The 20,350-nt window shown below is 45.1% G+C and overlaps 1 protein-coding gene across 1 annotated transcript in view; it reads left to right on the forward strand.

The window, feature by feature from the left end:
* NODAL (nodal growth differentiation factor) overlaps positions 1-16,471 on the forward strand; it is a 37,752-nt gene extending 21,281 nt beyond the window's left edge. The window contains 1 exon segment of the mRNA XM_067466256.1: positions 15,786-16,471. Coding sequence (XP_067322357.1) covers positions 15,786-15,938 — 153 coding nt within the window. The 3' untranslated portion in view covers positions 15,939-16,471.
* The last annotated feature ends 3,879 nt before the right edge of the window (positions 16,472-20,350 follow it).

Here is a 20,350-nt window from a genome sequence, read left to right on the forward strand (position 1 = left end):
TTCAAGAAGAAATATGATAGTGTTATTTCTCCACCGCATACTTCTATGGAAATCGGCCCATTGCCTACCAAACATAATAAATAAATAAATAAACAAACTATATTTGTATACTGCCACCATTTCCCCAAGGGGGACTCTGGGCAGCTAACATGAGGCCAAACCCAAAGATACAATACAGCAAAAAAAAAAAAAATACAAAATGCAAACAACAAAAAATAACAAAAATTACATCACAATAAAATACATACAGTAGCAGAATAGAGTAAACAAAGCAAAATAGCATGATATAAAATCATGTTATGTTGCTTTGTTTACTCTATTCTGCCACACAATGGGTGAGACAAATGGATAAGGTAAAATGATAAAATCCTGGATGTAAAAAAAAGTGCATTTGAGAGGAGCCCAAAAGGATGAACAGTGGGGTTAGGCTTTCAGTTTAGGACAGGAGAAAGTGTATCATAGGGGCAACACTGTGGGTGGAAGAAACAGAAATGGGGTGAATGAATACTCACTGGACACATTTTTCAGATATCAAGGCAGGTGTGTAGCAAAAAGGAAACAAGTAAGAGCAACATCAACTGAAAATATAATTGTTTCCATTCATGTAATTTTCTTTCTTTATTCTCTTTTCTAATCATTCAGTAAGGTAAATAAAATCTTTGGCCTGAAATCTATTTGTAATCCCAGTTAGAGTAGACTAAGGGCCCTTCCACACAGCCCTATATCCCAGAATATCAAGACAGAAAATCCCACAATGTCTGCTTTGAACTGGGTCATCTGAGTCCACACTCAGATAATGTAGGATTTTCCGCCTTGATTTACATATGCATTGATCAGCTGGTGAATCAATGCATATGTAAATCACACTGATTCCACACCATTTAGGTTTCTCAAGAGCATTTCAGTCTCAGTTTTTACAGCATATTCATTTACTGTATATACTCGAGTATAAGCCTAGTTTTTCAGCCCTTTTTTAAGTTATTTATTATTTTACTCTATTATTTTATTACATTTATTGTTTTACTCTATTTATTATTGTTGTTGTTGTTATTATTAGTACATTTATCATTTTACTTTATTATTATTATTATTATTATTATTGCATTTATTACTTTACTTTATTGTTGTTGTTTTTACATTTATTATTTTACTCTATTATTATTGTCATTATTATATTTCCATTATTTTACTGTATTTTTATTATTACACTTATTATTTTACTTTATTTATTATTAGAAGGTTACGTAAGCACATTTACATTGGAGAAAGTCAGAATAATGGTTTAATCATAGTTGGACAGTCTTATTTTAAATTACAGTTTTATGTAAATATTCAAAAACATTTAAACTACAGATGCCTCAATTAATGTACATTTATTGGTATCTATTTTTGGCATTTCCTACCCTCGGCGTATCTTCAAGTCAATATGCTTTTCCAGTTTTTTGTGGTAAAATTAGATGCCTTGGCTTATAGTCGGGTTGGCTTATATTCGAGTATATACGTTTTTTTCTTTATTTTATTTAGACCCTGTTTCTTATATTTTTTAATAAGTTTGTCAAACAAAATGTATAAGCATACATTCTTCCCTCTTTTTACAATATCTTAGACAAAAGAGTATATACAAAAAAAAAACCATCTTTAAGCATATTTTATCATTATTTTTAAATTTCCATTACAACTTATACTACATATAACTCTATCACACACCTTTTATCTACTTATACATGTTTTATTTCTTTATAATTATTATTATGCCGTTTCCCCTTCTCCTTCCCCTTAGTTTGTGCCCCCTTCACCAGGACCAAACAACTCATGTTGTTTCACAATTCCAAAATGTCATTGTTTCTGTTGCTGGCTTATACCCCTTTCCCTCATTAAAGACATAATAAATTTTCCCCATATTTTCCAAACATTTATTTGTTTCCATAATCCCCTTTTAATTTTAATATTGCAAGTTAGCTTAGTAATTCAATGAGAGAGAACAGGGGTAAACTTCAGTTGGTCATCCTATCAAATCTATATAAATAAAAATGTAATGTTCGTTTGTGGGATTCACAGAACTTAAAATCTACTGGACGAATTGGGACCAAATTTGGCAGCAAAACACATTGTAATCCAATCTATGTCTTCCAAATAAAAAAAATCTTTAAAAAGGAAAGGGAAATAACTTTAATTTTCCTGTCGTAGTCCCTGTGAATTGTACATTTGGTATTCTTGCGCTTGCGCAGTGCAACTTCCGGAACCTTCTAGAAAATAAAAGAACATCTTAGCCCCAGCTAGTCCCGCCCCCCCTCCTCCCGAGTATATATACCCCGAAGGCGGGGCTAGCCAACAGTTCTCTTAATCCGCTCGCGTGTGCATAGCTGAGAGAACCTTCGATCCTCGATCTTTGTGTATTTCTTGTGATAACGGACTTTAGACTGGACTGATTTGACGACTCTTCTGCTTAGCCCCTCTGCCTGACGCTATTGGATTGATCAAGTGCTCGACCTCGGACCGGCTTTCGACAACTCTCTAGGCCACAACCATGGCTACTACTACTTCTTTTAAGAAGTGCACGAGGTGTCCCAACATCCTGCCGGACACGGACGGACATTCCCTTTGCCTCACCTGCTTGGGCGAAGCCCATCTGACCCAGGCCTGCGCCATCTGTTCCTCGTTTACCCCTCAAACGAGAAAAAACAGGGTCTCGAGGCTTCGAGCGGCCCTCTACGAAAGGGCTTTGCTGCCGCCTGTCACCCCGGGGCGAGCAATGGAGCGCCAAGACTTACCTTCGCTGGCCGCGGCCGCGGCAAAAAAGAAGACCAAAAGGCCCAAACCAAAGGCCTCTCAAGATGGCGCTCAGGCCTCCCTCCAGGGCAAAAGCCCGTTGGAAAAAGCGGGAAGGCCTCCGGGCCCCGACCGCGAGACCGTGCCGCTCTCGACTCCTAGCGGCCAAGCGGAGGGAAGGCCCTTTGGGCAACAGGCCCCCATCTCCTTTACGGCGGTCACGACTTCGACTCCTCGAGCCGCGCATGCGCCGGGCTCGGAGCCGGCATCCCAAACGCCGCCCACTTCTGTGTTGCCGCTCCTCTCGCCTCCGCCCATCACTCGGGCCCAGGAGCCTATGCCGCTCTCGATCGCGGCGGAGACCTCCCCGATGCCGGCATCCACTCTGCTGCCCGCCATCCCGCAGCCGGAGGCTCCGGTCCTCCTTGCTCCCTCGGGTGCCGAGGGCACGGTTGAGGACGCCGTGGACGTCGCCATGGAGGCGGGCCCCCGGAGAGAGGAGCAAGCCCCTCTCGGTACCGCCCCGATACCGACTCTCCCTGATCCTGCTCCGGGATCCTGGCCGCAACGCCAGCCCCATCGCCGGAGCAGGAGACCAAGAAGATCCAGGTCTCCCTCCCGGAGAAGCGAGAGATCGCGCCGCCGCCGCCGCCGCTCGGCGTCGAGACGCACCCGCTCCTCCTCAACCTCCTCGTCCTCCTCCTCATCGTCTTCCTCCTCCGGTCGCTCGAGGCGCAGCAGGCGGTCGAGGTCCATCAGGACCCCACGTTGGGGACGCCCTCCTGTGGCTCCCATTCCCTGTTCCGGGTTCTGGCAAATGGGCCCTGCGGGCCAAATGATCTTCGTTCAAGCCCCGCTGCAAGCCCCTCCCGCACCACCGGCCCAAACTTTGCCACCCACAGGAACTGCTACTGCTCCGGTGGCTCGGCCCTCGACATCGGCAGAAGAGCCCTCCACTTCTCATGCTGGCCAGGGTAGGGCTTCCTTTTATGGGCCCTCGATGACACTGAACTCCAATGATATGAACTCATGTAATGCTGTTTCTGTGTTAAATGATGTGAATCCCTGTATTGCAGCTCCTGTGTTGGCTTCCTCCCTCCCTCCTTCCCATGCAGGGGCTACTGAGACTGGCCCTATTACCATGAGCGTCTCCTTGCCACAGTCACGTGGTGACGCAACCCCTATGGGGCCTGGGCAAACTAACGCTGATGGAGATAGCTCTGGCTCTGAACAAGAGCCTCCGGATCCATCTCAGCAAGGGGAGGGCGAAAGTGCCTCATTCATACATCCCGCTGATGTTAATCGTTTCGCGGCACTAATTGATAAAATGATAAAGGCCTTGGACATCCCTGCCCCGAAGCCTCCCGAGCACGTGGAGGATCCTATGTTTCCGTCCGAAGAACAGGTCATATCCCCTGCCTCCCCGTTACCTGTCTTACCGTATCTTTTGAAACTAGCGAAGGTAGCCGACATGTCGCCCTCCCTAGTTCCGGCTATCCCAAGGAGGCTGGATTCACTCTATAGGATTGACGTCTCCTCCGCAAAATGGGTTACGGCCCCACCTAGACCTAATACCGTGGTGGCCGAGGTGGCGAAAACGAAACGCCCCAAAAATTCACTGACTGCCCCCCCCCGATAGGGAGGGCAAGAAAATAGATACTTTAGGAAAGAAGGCACATTCCGCCGCGGGGTTATTCACCCGGATGGCGCATTATGCGACTTATGCCAGTGGCTACCAGACCTTCCTATGGGGTAAAATCTTACCATACATCGAAGCGCTGCCTACCGACCAGCAACGATTTCCTAAAGCATTACAGGCCGAAGGTCTCGCAGTGTCGAGAATGCAAAAAGATTTTGCGAAGCACATGGCCGAGGCGGCCGGTAACCTCTATTCTACCGCCGCTTCAATCAGGAGACATGCCTGGCTCCGTGCTTCCAACCTCTCCGAAGAAGGGAAGGCCCTAGCAGAGGACCTTCCCTTCCATGAGGACGGGTTATTTAATCCCCAAACTGATGACAACTTGAAACAAAAGCAAGACGTTCGGCAGGCTGCAGGCAAATTCGGCTACGCCTGGCAGCCTTACCCCCAGCAGCGCCAGAGGTGGAACCCACCTTCCTCCGGTTTCCGCAGGAACTACGGGAGTTCCTATGGGGGCCCATTTAGAAACAGGAATAATAACTCTTCTAGATTCCAGGGCGGGAGAAAGTCCCCCTACTTTGCTAGATCCCGTAACCAGCCCTTCGGCAACAAAACAAAAGGCCAGGGTGGCCCTAAAAAGCGTCTTTGACGCACTGCTCCCTGGGAGTGGTCCTCAGCATGTCGAGGCATCTCTGCCTGTTGCAGAGCAGTTAATTTCTCCCACTCAGACTGGGCCTCAGGTGGTTCACCAGTTTAAGGATAGGCTGTCTCCCTTCTTCCAGGTTTGGGCAAGCAGTACCACGGATAGTTGGGTGCTTTCTATCATTGCTCATGGTTACTCAATTGAGTTTGTTGACCAGCCAAGGGTGGGACACATTCGGTGTACCCCACCTTCAGTTCCCCTGCTGGACGAAGTTAAAATGATGTTGAATAAGGGTGCGGTTTCACCCCTGAGTTCCTCGATGTTTCCTTACTGCTTTTTTTCTCGTTACTTCTTGGTCAGCAAGCGCGGAGGTGGGCTGCGTCCCATTCTTGACCTCAGGGGCCTAAATAAATATATCCGGCCTAAAAAGTTCCGGATGGTGACACTTGCCTCCATTTTGCCTTTATTGTCTGAGGGTGTTTGGTTCGCCACCATAGACTTAAAAGATGCGTATTTCCACCTGTCAATTGCCCAACATCACCGCAGATTTTTGGCCTTCATGGTGGGTAAAGAGGCTTACTGTTTTAATGTTCTTCCCTTCGGGTTATCCGCAGCCCCGCGGGTCTTCACAAAATGCATGGCGGTGGTAGCAGCCTACCTACGCACAAGGGGCGTTACGGTGTACCCATACATTGACGACTGGTTGATCGTTTCGAGGTCTCGAGAGAAGCTTCAAACCCAATTATCTTGTGTTTTGTCCCTTCTCCAGTCGCTGGGCCTCGTGGTCAACCTCGAGAAGTCGTCCCTCTCCCCGTCGCAGCGAATCACTTTCATTGGGGCCATGCTGGATTCCGTCTCCCAGAAGGTCTTCCTTCCACGGGACCGCTTCAGCAACCTGAGGGACTTGGTACAGCAGACCATTCAGTCTCCCTTCGTGACAGCCAAGCACCTCCAGATCCTGTTGGGGCACATGGCCTCCACCACCTCTGTCACGCCGTATGCCAGACTGCGAATGCGACCCCTTCAGTCTTGGTTTATCTCCATGTTCAACCCTATAACGGACAGTTCATCCATGCGCCTTACCTTGCCCATCCCAGTTCGGCAATCCCTCCTATGCTGGCGGGATGCTCTCTGGGTGTGTGCGGGGCTCCCCTTCCATCCTCCTCCTGCCACTGTGGTGCTCACTACGGACTCTTCCCTCAGGGGTTGGGGGGCTCATACCCAAGGCCTCGTCGCTCAAGGCGTCTGGGTAGGAGACGAAACCACAATGCACATAAACGTCTTAGAACTCTTGGCGGTGGAGAGGGCCTTAATGTCTTTCGAGAGGGTCATTCTAGGTCAGGTAGTACAGGTGCTCACCGACAACACCACGGTGATGTACTACCTCAACAAGCAGGGTGGCACCCACTCTCCCCCGCTGCTACATCTGACCATTCGAATCTGGGATTGGTGTCTCAACCGAGGCGTGCACCTCCTGGTGACGCACCTCCCTGGGGAGCAAAACTTACTAGCGGATGCGCTCAGCAGGAGCCCGCTGACCCACCACGAATGGGCTCTCAATCAGTGGGAGACTGTGAGACTCTTCCGAGCCTGGGGCACTCCGGAGGTGGATCTCTTTGCGACCCAGGCCAACACGAAGTGCGCCCTTTTTTGCGCCCGGACTCAGGCCTCGCCCGAGAGGGGTTGTCTGGGGGATGCCTTCCTTCTAGACTGGTCGAGCCGAACTCTTTATGCGTTTCCCCCCTTCCCCCTCCTCCTGCGGGTAGTGGCCAAGGTCCAAAGAGAGTCCGCTCGGTGCATTTTAGTGACCCCATGGTGGCCCCGACAGCCGTGGTTTGCCCCTCTGCACCAGATGGCGAAAGGCGTCTTCTTTCGTTTTCCAGCCAGAGTGGACCTTCTGACGTCGCAGGGCGACAGGGTCCTGTATCCAGAGGTCCACAAGCTGAAGCTTACAGCGTGGAGGATCAACCCGGATCAGTAGTTCCCTTTGAGACGCTCTCCGCACCTGTGCTGGCGATCCTGGAGGCTGCCCATAGGGCCTCCACAAAACGATCTTACATTTACAAATGGTCTAAGTTTAGTTCCTTTGCACGCTCCAGAGGTTTTGATCCCGCTAGAGCTCCTATACCTGTTGTTTTGGACTTTTTAGCTGAGTTAGCAGAAGCGGGTTTATCCCACTCCTCTTTGAAATGTTACGTTGCTGCTATTTCGTGGTTTCGGCGAAAGTCAGGTTTACAGTCATGTTTTGTCGACCCCCTGGTCAAGACTTTCCTCAGGGGTTTTGCTAATGTTCGACCTTCGGTGGCTCCAATTACTCCCGCATGGAGCTTGGAGATTGTATTATCTTCCCTGTCAAAACCCCCCTTTGAGCCCTTAGCTAAAGTTGATCTATCCTTTTTGTCATGGAAAACTGCCTTTTTGATGGCAATAACGTCGGCAAGGCGTTCCAGTGAACTGTGTGCCCTGCGGGTGGATCCCCCCTATCTCAGGTTTCACAGGGATAGAGCAGTTTTGCGAACTGACATAGCCTTTCTACCCAAAGCCTCTTCTAGGTTTCACATGTCCCAAGAACTGGTGTTACCCGGGTTCTTTCAAAATCCTTCCACCCCTACTGAACGCTCTTTACATCTACTCGACGTTCGTAGGGCGTTGGCCTTTTACGTGGATAGGACGGCTGCTATTAGGAAAACGACTAGGTTGTTTATTAAATATCGAAGGGACACATTGGGCCTGCCATTGTCTTCCCAGAGGCTGTCATCCTGGATAGTCTCCACTATCCAATTAAGTTACCGTATGGCTGGTAAAGACCTGCCTTTGCAGGTTAGGGGCCATTCCACAAGGGCTGTAGCAACATCCACGGCCTTTATGAAGGGAGTTTCCTTGGAGGCTATCTGTCGGGCGGCAATATGGTCATCTCCTTTGACGTTCGTGTCTCATTATAAGGTGGACGCGCCGTCAGAGAGAGACTTAGAGTTTGGTAGAGCGGTGCTATCCTCGGCGGTGGCATGATCCCGCCAGCCGTGCTGATAGCTCGTTAGTCTACCAAATGTACAATTCACAGGGACTACGACAGGAAATTATAAGTTGCTTACCTGTAACTGTAGTTTCCTGAGTAGTCACCTGTGAATTTGTACATACCCGCCCTTCCTCCCCTCGAGTATCATGCCACGCCTTCTAGCTGCTTTGCGGTTGAAGAGAACTGTTGGCTAGCCCCGCCTTCGGGGTATATATACTCGGGAGGAGGGGGGGCGGGACTAGCTGGGGCTAAGATGTTCTTTTATTTTCTAGAAGGTTCCGGAAGTTGCACTGCGCAAGCGCAAGAATACCAAATGTACAAATTCACAGGTGACTACTCAGGAAACTACAGTTACAGGTAAGCAACTTATAAATCCCCCCCCCCCAAAAAAAAAGTACCTAACTGAGCACGCGCGCGAGAAGACTGAGGCACCAACCGTTGAGAGGGAAAGGGGCTGCCTCGCCATGGAGTCCCTTTCCAAGCAGGAAGGCAAACTCCTGAGGAAAGGAAAGAGGGAAGGAAGGAAGGAGAGAGGGAGGAGCCGTAGAGGCTTCTTGAAGCCCAAATGGCCCCCAGGCAACCCCTCCTTCCAATACAAACTGTCACAGAAGGAAGGGAGGAAGGAAGGGAAAGAAAGGAGAGAAGACAGGAGGAAAAGGACTGGTGAAGAGAAGGATATGAATGGAAGGAAAGGTAGAAGGAAAGAAAGAGGAAGGAAAGGAAAGTAGGCAAGAATGAGAGAAGGAAGGAAGGGAGGAAGAAGGGAATTATTATTATTATTATTATTATTATTATTATTATTACGGAGAGTCTAAATGGCCATCTATCAGGAGTGTTTTGCTGTGCTTTTCCCTTATGCCAGAAGGAGGTTGGACTGGATGGCCCTTGGAGGTTTCCCTACTCTAGGATTCTATTACTATTATTATTAATATTGTTATTAAGCAGAGCCTCTATGGCAATCTGTTAGGAGTGCTTGGATTGTGTTTTTCCCTTATGGCAGAGGGAGGTTGGACTGCATGGCCCTTGGAGGTATCTTGCAACACTAGGATCCTATTACTGTGGATTCCTCCCAAATCCCTCCAGTATTTTCTGATGACCATGAAGGTTCTATGTGCCAAGTTTGGTTCAGATCTGTCATTAACGGGGGTCTTAGTGGTCTGTGGAAGTCTGAGCTGAATCATTTGAAGGTACTCCAAACCCCATCATCCATTGTCCATACTCCCCAAACTTAATGTTTTTGTGATTAATCAGTATGCCTTAATTATGTTCAATTTATAAGAACAGAAATACAATGTATTGTCGAAGACTTTCAACATAAATACATATTGCATATCAGATATTTACATGATGATTCAGAACACTAGCAAAATTACAGTTATGAAGGAGCAACGAAAATAGTATTATGGTTGGGGGTCACCACAACATGAGGAATTGCATTAAGGGGTTGTGTCTTTAAAAAAAGTATAGAAACACTGCTAAAGACATCCTATAAAATAAATAAAATACTGTCTGTGTATTTATGATTAACATAAATAAAAAACCACTGGACGAATAGACACCACATTTGGACAAAATACACATATCAGGCCAGCAACAAGTGGCCATCACTTATAAAAACACTGAAAAACACAGCAGAAGAGACTAAAAAAGCAAAAAACATTAAAATGCATGCACAAAACAACATATTTACGCATATACACACATATATACATATACACACACACAAAATACATATACACAGACTGGGCCACAGCAACTCGTGGCAGGGGACAGCTAGTTAAATATGAAAACAGGTAGCAAATTCAAGACCTGAAGATCTGAATAATCTTAAAACGCTCACTTTGCAAATCAGGAATTTCTGTGCATGCCCGATGCCCTGAAGAAAGGACAACAGACACCACTTGAAAACTGCAAAGTCCAGACCGCTCCCTCTATCAGTCATTGTTACAAATGCCTTGAGGCTGGAAAGCCTTCTTAAGCACCATTGCAACTCCTTAGATGAATCTGGGACAACAATGCGAAACATAAGATACCTTTAATATCTGTTTTAAGAAAGGGAGGAATTGCTACTGCAAAGTTGGCAGATACATCTATGTATTCTGAAAAGTATCAAAGCTTTATTCGACAACCAGGGCGTTAAATTGCTTCTTTTAGAGATTGCCAATTAAGATGTTTATCTAACCCTAGCATTTTCTTGGTTAACTTAAAGACTTCAAAAGGCAACATGTTTAAAAGTCATTTTGACATGGTGATTTCAGTCACGAGGACGCTCTCAGCATGACCTTATTAATGGCTATGAGACTCTGTTTTCCCTCAATTATGAATGAAATACTGAGTCCTAGAAGTTGAGAGCCCCCGGTGGCGCAGTGGGTTAAAGCACTGAGCTACTGAGCTTGTTGATCGAAAGGTCGCAGGTTCGATTCCGGGGAGCGGCGTGAGCTTCCGCTGTCAGCCCTAGCTTCTGCCAACCTAGCAGTTCGAAAACATGCAAATGTGAGTAGATCAATAGGTACCGCTCCGGCGGGAAGGTAACGGCACTCCATGCAGTCATGCCGGCCACATGACCTTGGAGGTGTCTACGGACAACGCTGGCTCTTCAGCTTAGAAATGGAGATGAGCACCACACCCCAGAGTCAGACATGACTGGACTTAATGTCAGGGGACTACTTTTACCTTTACCTTAGAAGTTGCAGTCTCACATCAAACTTCGCCTGAGATTGCACTCTTGAACAGAATTCAATTGTGCATCTATTTACACTGCACCCTTTAAAAAAGAATTTGGATTTCTTTTTTTAAACCTCAAGTGGTTTGAGAAACATTTTGAACAAATTGAGACAACAGAAAGAACCAGTGATAGTTATGAATTACCCCCCCCCCCCCCCCCCAATGTTCTCAGTTGGTGCAGTTTCATTAGCTTGGGTCCCCAACATTGCCTGGGTTATTTGAAAAAGTCAGTTTTTAATTGTACAAAATGCATAAGGTTGTGGATTAACTACAACTGACATCATGCCAGGTTAACCCCGAGAAACTCCATCAGTACTTATAGTTTGTTATGTTGGGCAAGTTTGCTCTAGAGATGCATCATCGGTGGAGTTCAGTGTGCTCTCTGGCTGTAGAGCAGTGGTTCTCAACCTGTGGGTCCCCAGGTGTTTTGGCCTACAACTCCCAGAAATCCCAGACAGTATACCAGCCAGTTAGGATTTCTGAGAGTTGAAGGCCAAAACATCTGGGGACCCACAGGTTGAGAACCACTGCTGTAGGTTAAACTACAGCTCCCACTATGGTGAGTCAGTTCCCTCAAACTCCTCCAGTAGGCTGAGTTATTTGTGGGGTTGTGTGTGCCAAGTTTGATCTAGGTCCATCATCGATGGAGGTCACTGTGTCTTTGGATGTGGGTGGACTACCACTCCCAGAACGGAAGGTCAGTACTCCCCCCCCAGCCCCCCTCCTCAGTAATTAAATTTCAGCATATGTGTGCCAAGTTTGGTCCATCTTCATTGGTGTTTATGCTCACAGTGCTCTCTGAATGTAGGTGAACTACAATTCCCCCAAATTAAGGTGAATTTTCCCCAAAACCTCCAGTTATTTTTGCTGGTCGTGGGAGCTCTGTGTGCCAAGTTTGGTCCATGTCCATCTTTGGTGGAGTTCAGAGTGCTCATTGATTGCAGGTGAACTATAAATCCCAGTACTTACAACTCCAAAATGTCCAGGCCAATTCCCCTCAAATCCCAACAGTATTCAAATTTGGGCATATCGGATCTGGATGCCAATTTTGGCCCAGAACCATCATTGTTTGGGTTCATAATGTGCTCTGGATGAACTACAACTCCTATAAATCCCTCCAAAGACCTCCAGTATTTTTTGTTGGTCATGGGGATTGTGTGTGCCTAATTAGTTCCAGGTCTATCATTTGTGGAGTTCAGAGTGCTCTTAGATTGCAGGTGAACTATACATCCCAGTACCTACTACTACTATAAATCATGGTGAATTCTCCCCAAACCTCTCTAGTATTTTCACCTGCTGATCGGTGAAGCCCCCGGTGGTGCAGTGGGTTAAACCCCTGTGCCGGCAGGACTGAAGGTCAACAGGTCGCAGGTTCGAATCCGGGGAGAGGCGGATGAGCTCCCTCTATCGACTCCAGCTCCTCATGCGGGGACATGAGAGAAGCCTCCCACAAGGATGATTTTAAAAAAATCAATTCATCTGGGCGTCCCCTGGGCAACGTCCTTGCAGATGGCCTATTCTCTCACACCAGAAGCAACTTGCAGTTTCTCGTCGCTCCTGACATGACAAAAAAAAAACAACAACCCTGCTGATCAATTCCTCTGTTTGCCGTGTATAAAAAAGAATAGGAAAAGGTTAAGTGGGAGGCCGTGGGTGGAGTCATGCAAATTTCACACCAGTGGAGTCAGAAACACTGGGATGTCTGTGGTGGAGGAAACATAAAATCTAGGACGAAATTCGACAATACATAGGACGAAATTGTCCCTTTATGAAAGCCTTCACTTGGGTGGTGGGCACTGTGGTGTTTGTGGAGGACATTGGAAGGGTTCTTGTGCATATTCTTGGTGCTCAGTGTAACCTGTAATGTCATTTGGAGGGAGGGCATTTGGTGCCTCATTAGTAGTGAGAGCTATAGCCATTTGTGGAGGCTGGAGCTTGTATGTGTACGTGGACACCCCAACCACATACACACATACATTTATTATGTGTATAGATTCACTTGCCTCCTTCCTTCATGTCTCCATATCTCCTGTCATTGTCACTTGTAAACAATATCAAAACATTGGGTTTTTTCTGGTGGATAGAACTATATCTGCTGATGAAGATGCATCTCTTGATGGAACCCATCCTCCCTCTCCCTTTGTTGTTCTTGTTAACCAGCTTCAAGTTGACTTCAACTCATATTGACCCTATAAATGAGAGACCTCCTAGTCATCTTATCCTTAACAACCCTGCTTAGGTCTTGCAGACTCAGGGCCGTAGCTTCTCAGATCAATTCTGTCCATATGGAATACAGCCCTGCTCTTTTCCTACTACCCTCCCCTTTACCAAGCATTATCATCTTTTCTGAGTCATCTCTTTTGATTATATGGATAAAGTACGACAGACTCAGCCCTTTATGAACCCTCAAAACCTAACCTGGTTTTTTTCCCCCCTGGCAGCAGGGAAATTTAAAAATGTGCTTTTTGCTTGTGCCGTGTTGGATTTATGCCATTATTTCATTACACACCAACTTTGTAATCTCCCTGCTCCACAGTGGTGACTAAATGGTATGATTGCAGTAAATGCCACGAGCCCAAGTCATAATGTGAAGTTGATGATGGCTTTGGACAAGGAAAAAATGGCTGCTGAGCTGTCTTTTCCTGAAAAGGATTTTCCTTGAAAAGTTAACTAAATGTAATGAATTGCAGTGTGATTGTAATGCAGCCAGGTTGCTCACTGGAGCTGCTCACAGGGAGCTTACAACCCCCTTGTTACGCCACCTCCACTGCCTGCCTATTAGCTTCCGAGCGCAATTCAGAGTGCTGGCCTTGACCTATAAAACCCTAAATGGTTCCGGCCCAGCTTACCTGTCCGAACGTATCTCCCTCTACGAACCCCCAAGGACCTAGAGAGGCCCTGCTCTTGGTCCCACTGCCATCGCATCGTGTTTGTTGGGAATGAGAGACAGAATCTTCTCGGTGGTGGCCCCTCGGCTGTAGAACTCCCTCCCTAATGAGATCAGATCTGTCCCCTCCCTCATGAGCTTCCAGAAGAAGCTCAAATCCTGGTTATGGGATCAACCTTTTGCAGAATAGATTGGTTTAATGGACTGGTTTTAGCTGATGGCAGTGGATTGATTTGGAAGACAAAGTGAAATGGTGACCTGTTTTAATGTATTGCACGGCTGGCGGGGATGAGAGATAGGGCCTTCTCAGTGGTGGCTCCTCGGCTGTGGAACGCCCTTCCTACGGACATTAGGCTAGCACCATCTCTAATGGTATTCCGCAAAAAAGTGAAGACCTGGCTGTTTGAGCAGGCGTTCAAATAATTAGTGCAATGATTGGTTAATGAACACTGGAATGGAACAATGGATGACGAATCTGGATCATGTTTTTGATGATGAGACGATAGTGAATGGTTATTGTAGTAATTGTTATTAATTGTGCAATGTGTTAGGTTGTTAACTGCTTTTATACTGTAGCATTGAATTTTTGCTGTTCTTATTTGTTGTGAACCGCTTCGGGCTGAGAACAGCGGTATATAAGTAAGGTAAATAAATAAATAAATAAATAAACAAATAATTGTTTTAATGTATGCTAAAGTATATTATGCTTTGTTGTTATTGTTCAGCACCGAATGGTGCCTGTTGGTAGCCGTCCTGAGTCCCTCTTCGGAGGTGAGAAGGACAGGATAGAAATGCTCCTAATAAATGTATATAAGGTCTCTGATTGGCCAGCCTCAACATTCTAACATTATAATTGGTTGCCACTGTGGTATAATTTGCATATGGTTTCTGGTAGGCCAGCCTCAGCATTCTAACATTCTGATAGGTTCCCACTGTGGTATAATTTGCATATGGTTTCTGATAGGGCAGCCTCAACATTCTAACATTCTGAAGTGACTGAGAGGGAAAAGGTAAGGGTCTGAGGCTTTCAGGAATGGTGGGAATTGAAGTCCAAAACACCTTGTGGCCCCCAACAATGACAGAACAAGACCAAACTTGGCACATAGACCCCCTCCCCGCCCAAGACCCACTCTACATCCTGGTGCAGTTTGAGGGAAGATGGACCATGAATGATGGGACTTGCACAACATTAACTCACTACCTTAGAACACTTTGGCCCACACCAATGACGGATCATGACCAAATATGGCACACAGAGACCCAATGGCCCACTTTACAATCTAGTGCTGGTGTTTAGGGCAGGATGGGCCACGAATGATGGGATTAGCAGTACCTTCACCCGATTCCCTTCCTACAGAACACTGCAGCCCCTACAAATCACAGACCAGGCCCAAACTTGGCACACAGAGTACTCATGACCCACTCTACATCCTGATGCAGTTCTAAGGGGGATGGACCATGGATGATGGGATTTGCAGTACTTTCACTCACTTACTGAAACCACTGCAACCATCATCCAGTGACCAAACTTGGCACACAGAGCCCCCATGACCCACTGTACATCCTGATGCAGTTCTAAGGGGGGATGGACCATGGATGATGGGATTTGACTTACTGAAACCACTGCGACCATCATCCAATGACCAATAAAGACCAAACTTGGCACACAGAGCCCCCATGACCCACTCTACATCCTGCTGCAGTTTGGAGGAGTGTGGACCATGAATGATGGGACTTGCAGTACCTTCACTCACTTACTGAAATCACTGCGACCCTCATCCAATGACTGATCAAGACCAAACTTGGCACACAGAGCCCTCATTACCCACTTTCTCTAATAATCTAATAATAAATAAATAATAAATGTAAGAGATTGATAAGTTATCGAGAAACATAACCCAGTATTTGTGTTCCACCTTATAAATGTTTACTAACTCTTAGAGCAGTGGTTCTCAGCATGTGGGTCCCTAGAAGTTTTGGCCTTCAACTCGCACAAATCCTAATAGCTGGTAAACTTTCTGGGATTTCTGGGAGTTGTTGGCCAAAACACCTGAGAACCCACAAGTTGAGAACCACTGTCTTAGAGGAAAATGCACTTCTCTTCCAGAGTGTGCTGAAATATCATTACCCTGAAAGAGTTCCTGCTGCCTGCTGCATCCCAGTGAGACTGAGCCCACTAAGCCTGCTCTATTATGAAGAAGGACGGGTTAACCTAGGTCATCATGAAGATATGATAGTGGAAGAGTGTGGATGCCGCTGAGGAGACTGCGGGAAGTGGTGGAAGCTTCCATTTTGGCCCTTCCTAAACTGAGAAGATAAAAGAAGACTTGCCTCATGGACAAGAAAGCTTGTGAGCTTTGACCTGTAATGAAGGTGTTGTTAAAATTTGATGCTGAAACCAGCTGGGAAGACAGGCCCAGCCTGCCATGGGCTGCCAAAGGTATTTGTTTTCTATCCACCAGTCAAAAGTGAGAATGAAAGTTGGCTGTCTGCCGAGAAGTAGAAAATACAAGAATTAAAGTAGACTGTAGAAAGATATAGACTTCACCATGCAGCTTCACCATGATCCCAAGTGAATGCATGGTCCTGTCCTTACAGAGTGATATCTATCATGATCTGGAAAACTGTTCAGCACCAATAAACTATCATTTGCTCTGCCAATGTGGCAACAAGTGCCCTGATCTTAAACTTTGAGGTCATGGGGAAGCTTACAGTTTCAAGCACCCGATGGGACAGTGTGTGCTAGACATGAACTAATCCTATGTTTACATTTTTGTCACACAGGTAAATAAAAGTCGGATTTGATAAAACATTTCATTTCATTGCTCTTAGCTAATGAAGTAACATTTAATGGCTTGTTTAAAACAAGGAAAAGTATTATTTCTCCTAGTACCCCAATGTACGAGGGTTGAATGAAAAGTAATGCCTCTGCCTTCGTAACTCCTCAACAGATTATTATTATTATTATTATTATTATTATTATTATTATTAATCTTTATTTATACCCCGCTAACATCTCCCGAAGGACTCGGTGCGGCTTACAAGAGGCCAAGGCCCAACACAACAATAAAACAACAGCATAGCAATACAACAATAAATACTCATAAAGCAAAACAATAAACATTAAAACAATAGCAATAAACATTAGACCAGAGGTCCTCAAACTATGGCCCGAGGGCCAGATACGGCCCTCCAAGGTCATTTACCCAGCCCTCGCTCAGGGTCAACCTAAGTCTGAAACGACTTGAAAGCACACAACAATAATAACAATCCTATCTCATCAGCCAAAAGCAGGCCCACACTTCCCATTGAAATACTAATAAGCCTATATTTGTTTTAATTGTTCTTCATTTTAATTATTGTATTGTTTTTAAATGTCTTTTGCACTACAAATAAGATATGTGCAGTGTGCATACGAATTCATTCATGCTTTTTTCAAATTATAATCCGGCCCTCCAACAGTTTGAGGGACTGTAACCTGGCCCCCTGTTTAAAAAGTTTGAGGACCCCTGCATTGGACAGTAACAGTACACAGTACTGGTATGTTGCAGGTACAGGCTTGTTCAGTAGACTCTCCCCTACAGTTCCATTTTGGCGGGAAGCCTTATCATTGATTGGTTGTATTGTTAAAGTGCAAAGTATGAAACCCTGCGCAGACGGTCTGTCAATGCTACTTAAACAACGTGCAGTCATTAAATTCTTTTTTTATATAAAATGATTTTTATTGAGTTTTCAAATATACAATTATAAAATCACGAATCTTATATTAAAGGATATAGAGTAAATAGAAAGCAAGAAAAAGGAAGAGAGAGAGAAAAGACAGAAACGAATAAAGAGGAAAAAACATATTGATAAAGATAATAATAATGATGATGATACCAATAATAATAGAGAGAAAAAATACAAAAGTGGAAAAAAAAACACGACCAAATACAGGTAAGTGATTAAATAACCTCCATCCATCTCTAACATGGCATTCAATAATATATTTAAACAGCTCTTTTAGTTTGTTCTTTTTCCAGATTGCAAGCATCAGTCTTATTTCTCTCCTTTTTTTTCTTTCCCTTTCTTCTGTTCTTCCTTTCTTATTTCTTCCTTTGTTTTCTTTCTACTTTTTCTATCTTCTCCTCCTCTCTTTCTTCTTCTCTCTTCCTTCCCTCTTCACCCCTCTTCTCCTTTCTTCTGAGCGGTTGTGTTGTTAAAGTGCGAAACGGTCGGGCAATGCGGCTTAAGGAAGGTGCAGTCATTAAATTCTTGACAGTAGAAGGTGTCACATCAACATCTTTAAACTTAGTCGCCCAATGACGCACAGTACTCACATCAACGCAATCACCATAAACAGCTTGCATTCTCTGATGAATCTCCTTTAGGGTGACACCTTCTGCTTTCAAGAATTCAATGACGGCACCTTGCTTAGGCCGCATTGACCGACCGTCTGCGCAGGGTTCCATACTTCGCATTTTAACAACACAACCGCTCAATACTAAGACTTCCCGCCAAAATGGAACTGTAGGGGAGAGTCTACTGAACAAGCCAGTACCTGCCACATACCAGTACTGCCATCTGTTGAGGAGTTACGAAGGTGGAGGCATTACTTTTCATTCAACCCTCATACTTAAAAATAATAGAAATAGCTCTTCTATCACTGACTGCATTTCAGTAAAATATCTGAGAAGAAAGAAGAGCTATAGGTATCTTTACAATGAAAGTGGTTAGTTAAATGCTTCAAGGTCATTCAATCCTCCTTTGCTCCTTAAAATATTTTAATAATTTAAAGACAGGTCTTTTTATGGAAAAAATGATCTTGATTGATAGTGACTGAAAAAGAGTTGACAGATGATCAACTAATAGGCTGCATGCTATAATAAGTTCCTCAAATCTGTCTTCTTGCAGGCCAAGAATTCTACCAAACTTGAATGAAGATATGACCAAAAAGGTTACCTGTAAATATATGCACAAGAAAGCTAGGTTGCAAGCGACATACACCTGTGTTCCTCCTTTTGTCATATGTTAATGCCCAGTATGTGTCCTTTAACTGTGAATGCCCAGGCTATGAAGTGATAATCAATTTTTATTTTCAAGGTTCCAAGCATCCCTAATAATAATAATAATAATAATAATCCTTTATTTATACCCCGCTAACATCTCCCGAATGACTCGGTGCTGCTTACAAAAGGCCGAGGCCCAACACATCAATAAAACAACAGCATAAAAAATACAACAATAAATAAACTCATAAAACAAGCAATAAACATTAAAACAATAGCAATAAACATTAGACAATAACACCACAACGCATTTAAAACTAAGGCCGGGCCAAATGTAATGATTAAAAATTTAAAAATGCTGAGCATGACAGGTGAGATGGATAGGTTTTTGGAGATAGGTGCAGTGTGCAGACAATCTTAAATCTCTAGTAAAGTGCATTTGGGACATGATGCTAGGAGTTTCCTATTCTGGGAAGGCACGCTGGAACAACCACATCTTCAGGCTCTTCCTAAAGACTGCCAATGTTGGGGCTTGTCTGATGTCCTTGGGGAGAGAGTTCCAGAATCGGGGGACCACCACGGAGAAGGCCCTGTCCCGTGTTAATGTTTCATGTTATGTCTCTCTATGTCTCATGATGCAACCTCTCCAAACTCACCTTGTAACACAACCCCACCTTGTAAGCAGCACAACCCCACCCTGCCGCCACCACGTCATCAGAACGTGCAAGGATGAGCTAAGACAGGTTATCCAGGGGTTCTTATGAGTTCTGTAGTTAATTAATCTGCAGCATGTGCGGCTTCAAGAAAGTAATGGGATATGTCCCTACTTATCCCTTGTCTCTCAGGCAACACAGAATTGGCTATGCTGGGGAGCTGTGCTGCTTACAAAACAAGTTTGTGTGGTGTGTTTTGGTTATTTCACGATTTGAACAGCATTTCTATGCAATAACCATAAAAATGAGTTGCAATGGTGTAAATCTGACCAAAATAATTAGCGAATGGGCCTAAGTCCTACTCTTCCCCGTCTCTTTAACATTTACGGCCCCTCCCTGGGCAAACCCCACCTTGCTTGTGCAGTGTACTTAGAATACACTTCAGATTGTTATTATTATGATTATTATTATTTGAAACACAACAAGATGAGTCCACAGCAGACACTCTGCTGGCTATTGAATTGGATCACACGTCGGACACTTCCCAAGTGTCTAGGACTGTATTGGCGAATAATGTATGCAGATCCCAGTAAGGTGGCCTCCTGCAACTGGCAGATGGTAATTTTGTCAGCGCCGATTGAGTTTAAGTGCAGGTCAAGGTCTTCAGGCACTTCACCCAGTGTGCCGATCACCACTAGGACCACCTTGACTGGCTTGTGCCAGATTCTTTGCAGTTCGATCTTTAAATCCTCATATCGTGTCAGCTTTTCCAGTTGTTTCTCAGCAATCCTGCTGTTACCTGGGATTGCGACATCGACAATCCATACAACATCATCGTTGTTGTTATTATTGTTGTTGTTGTTGTTGTTGTTATTATTATTATTGCTCCATATTATTATACCATAAAAATGAGTTGCAATTGTGTAAGTCTGACCAAAATCATTGTAACTCACTAATAGGATGGGGACCCCCGGTGGCACAATGGGTTAAACCCCTGTGCCGGCAGGACTGAAGATTCGAATCCGGGGAGA

Source organism: Anolis sagrei, chromosome 3, assembly GCF_037176765.1.
Source record: "Anolis sagrei isolate rAnoSag1 chromosome 3, rAnoSag1.mat, whole genome shotgun sequence".
Taxonomy (NCBI): domain Eukaryota; kingdom Metazoa; phylum Chordata; class Lepidosauria; order Squamata; family Dactyloidae; genus Anolis; species Anolis sagrei.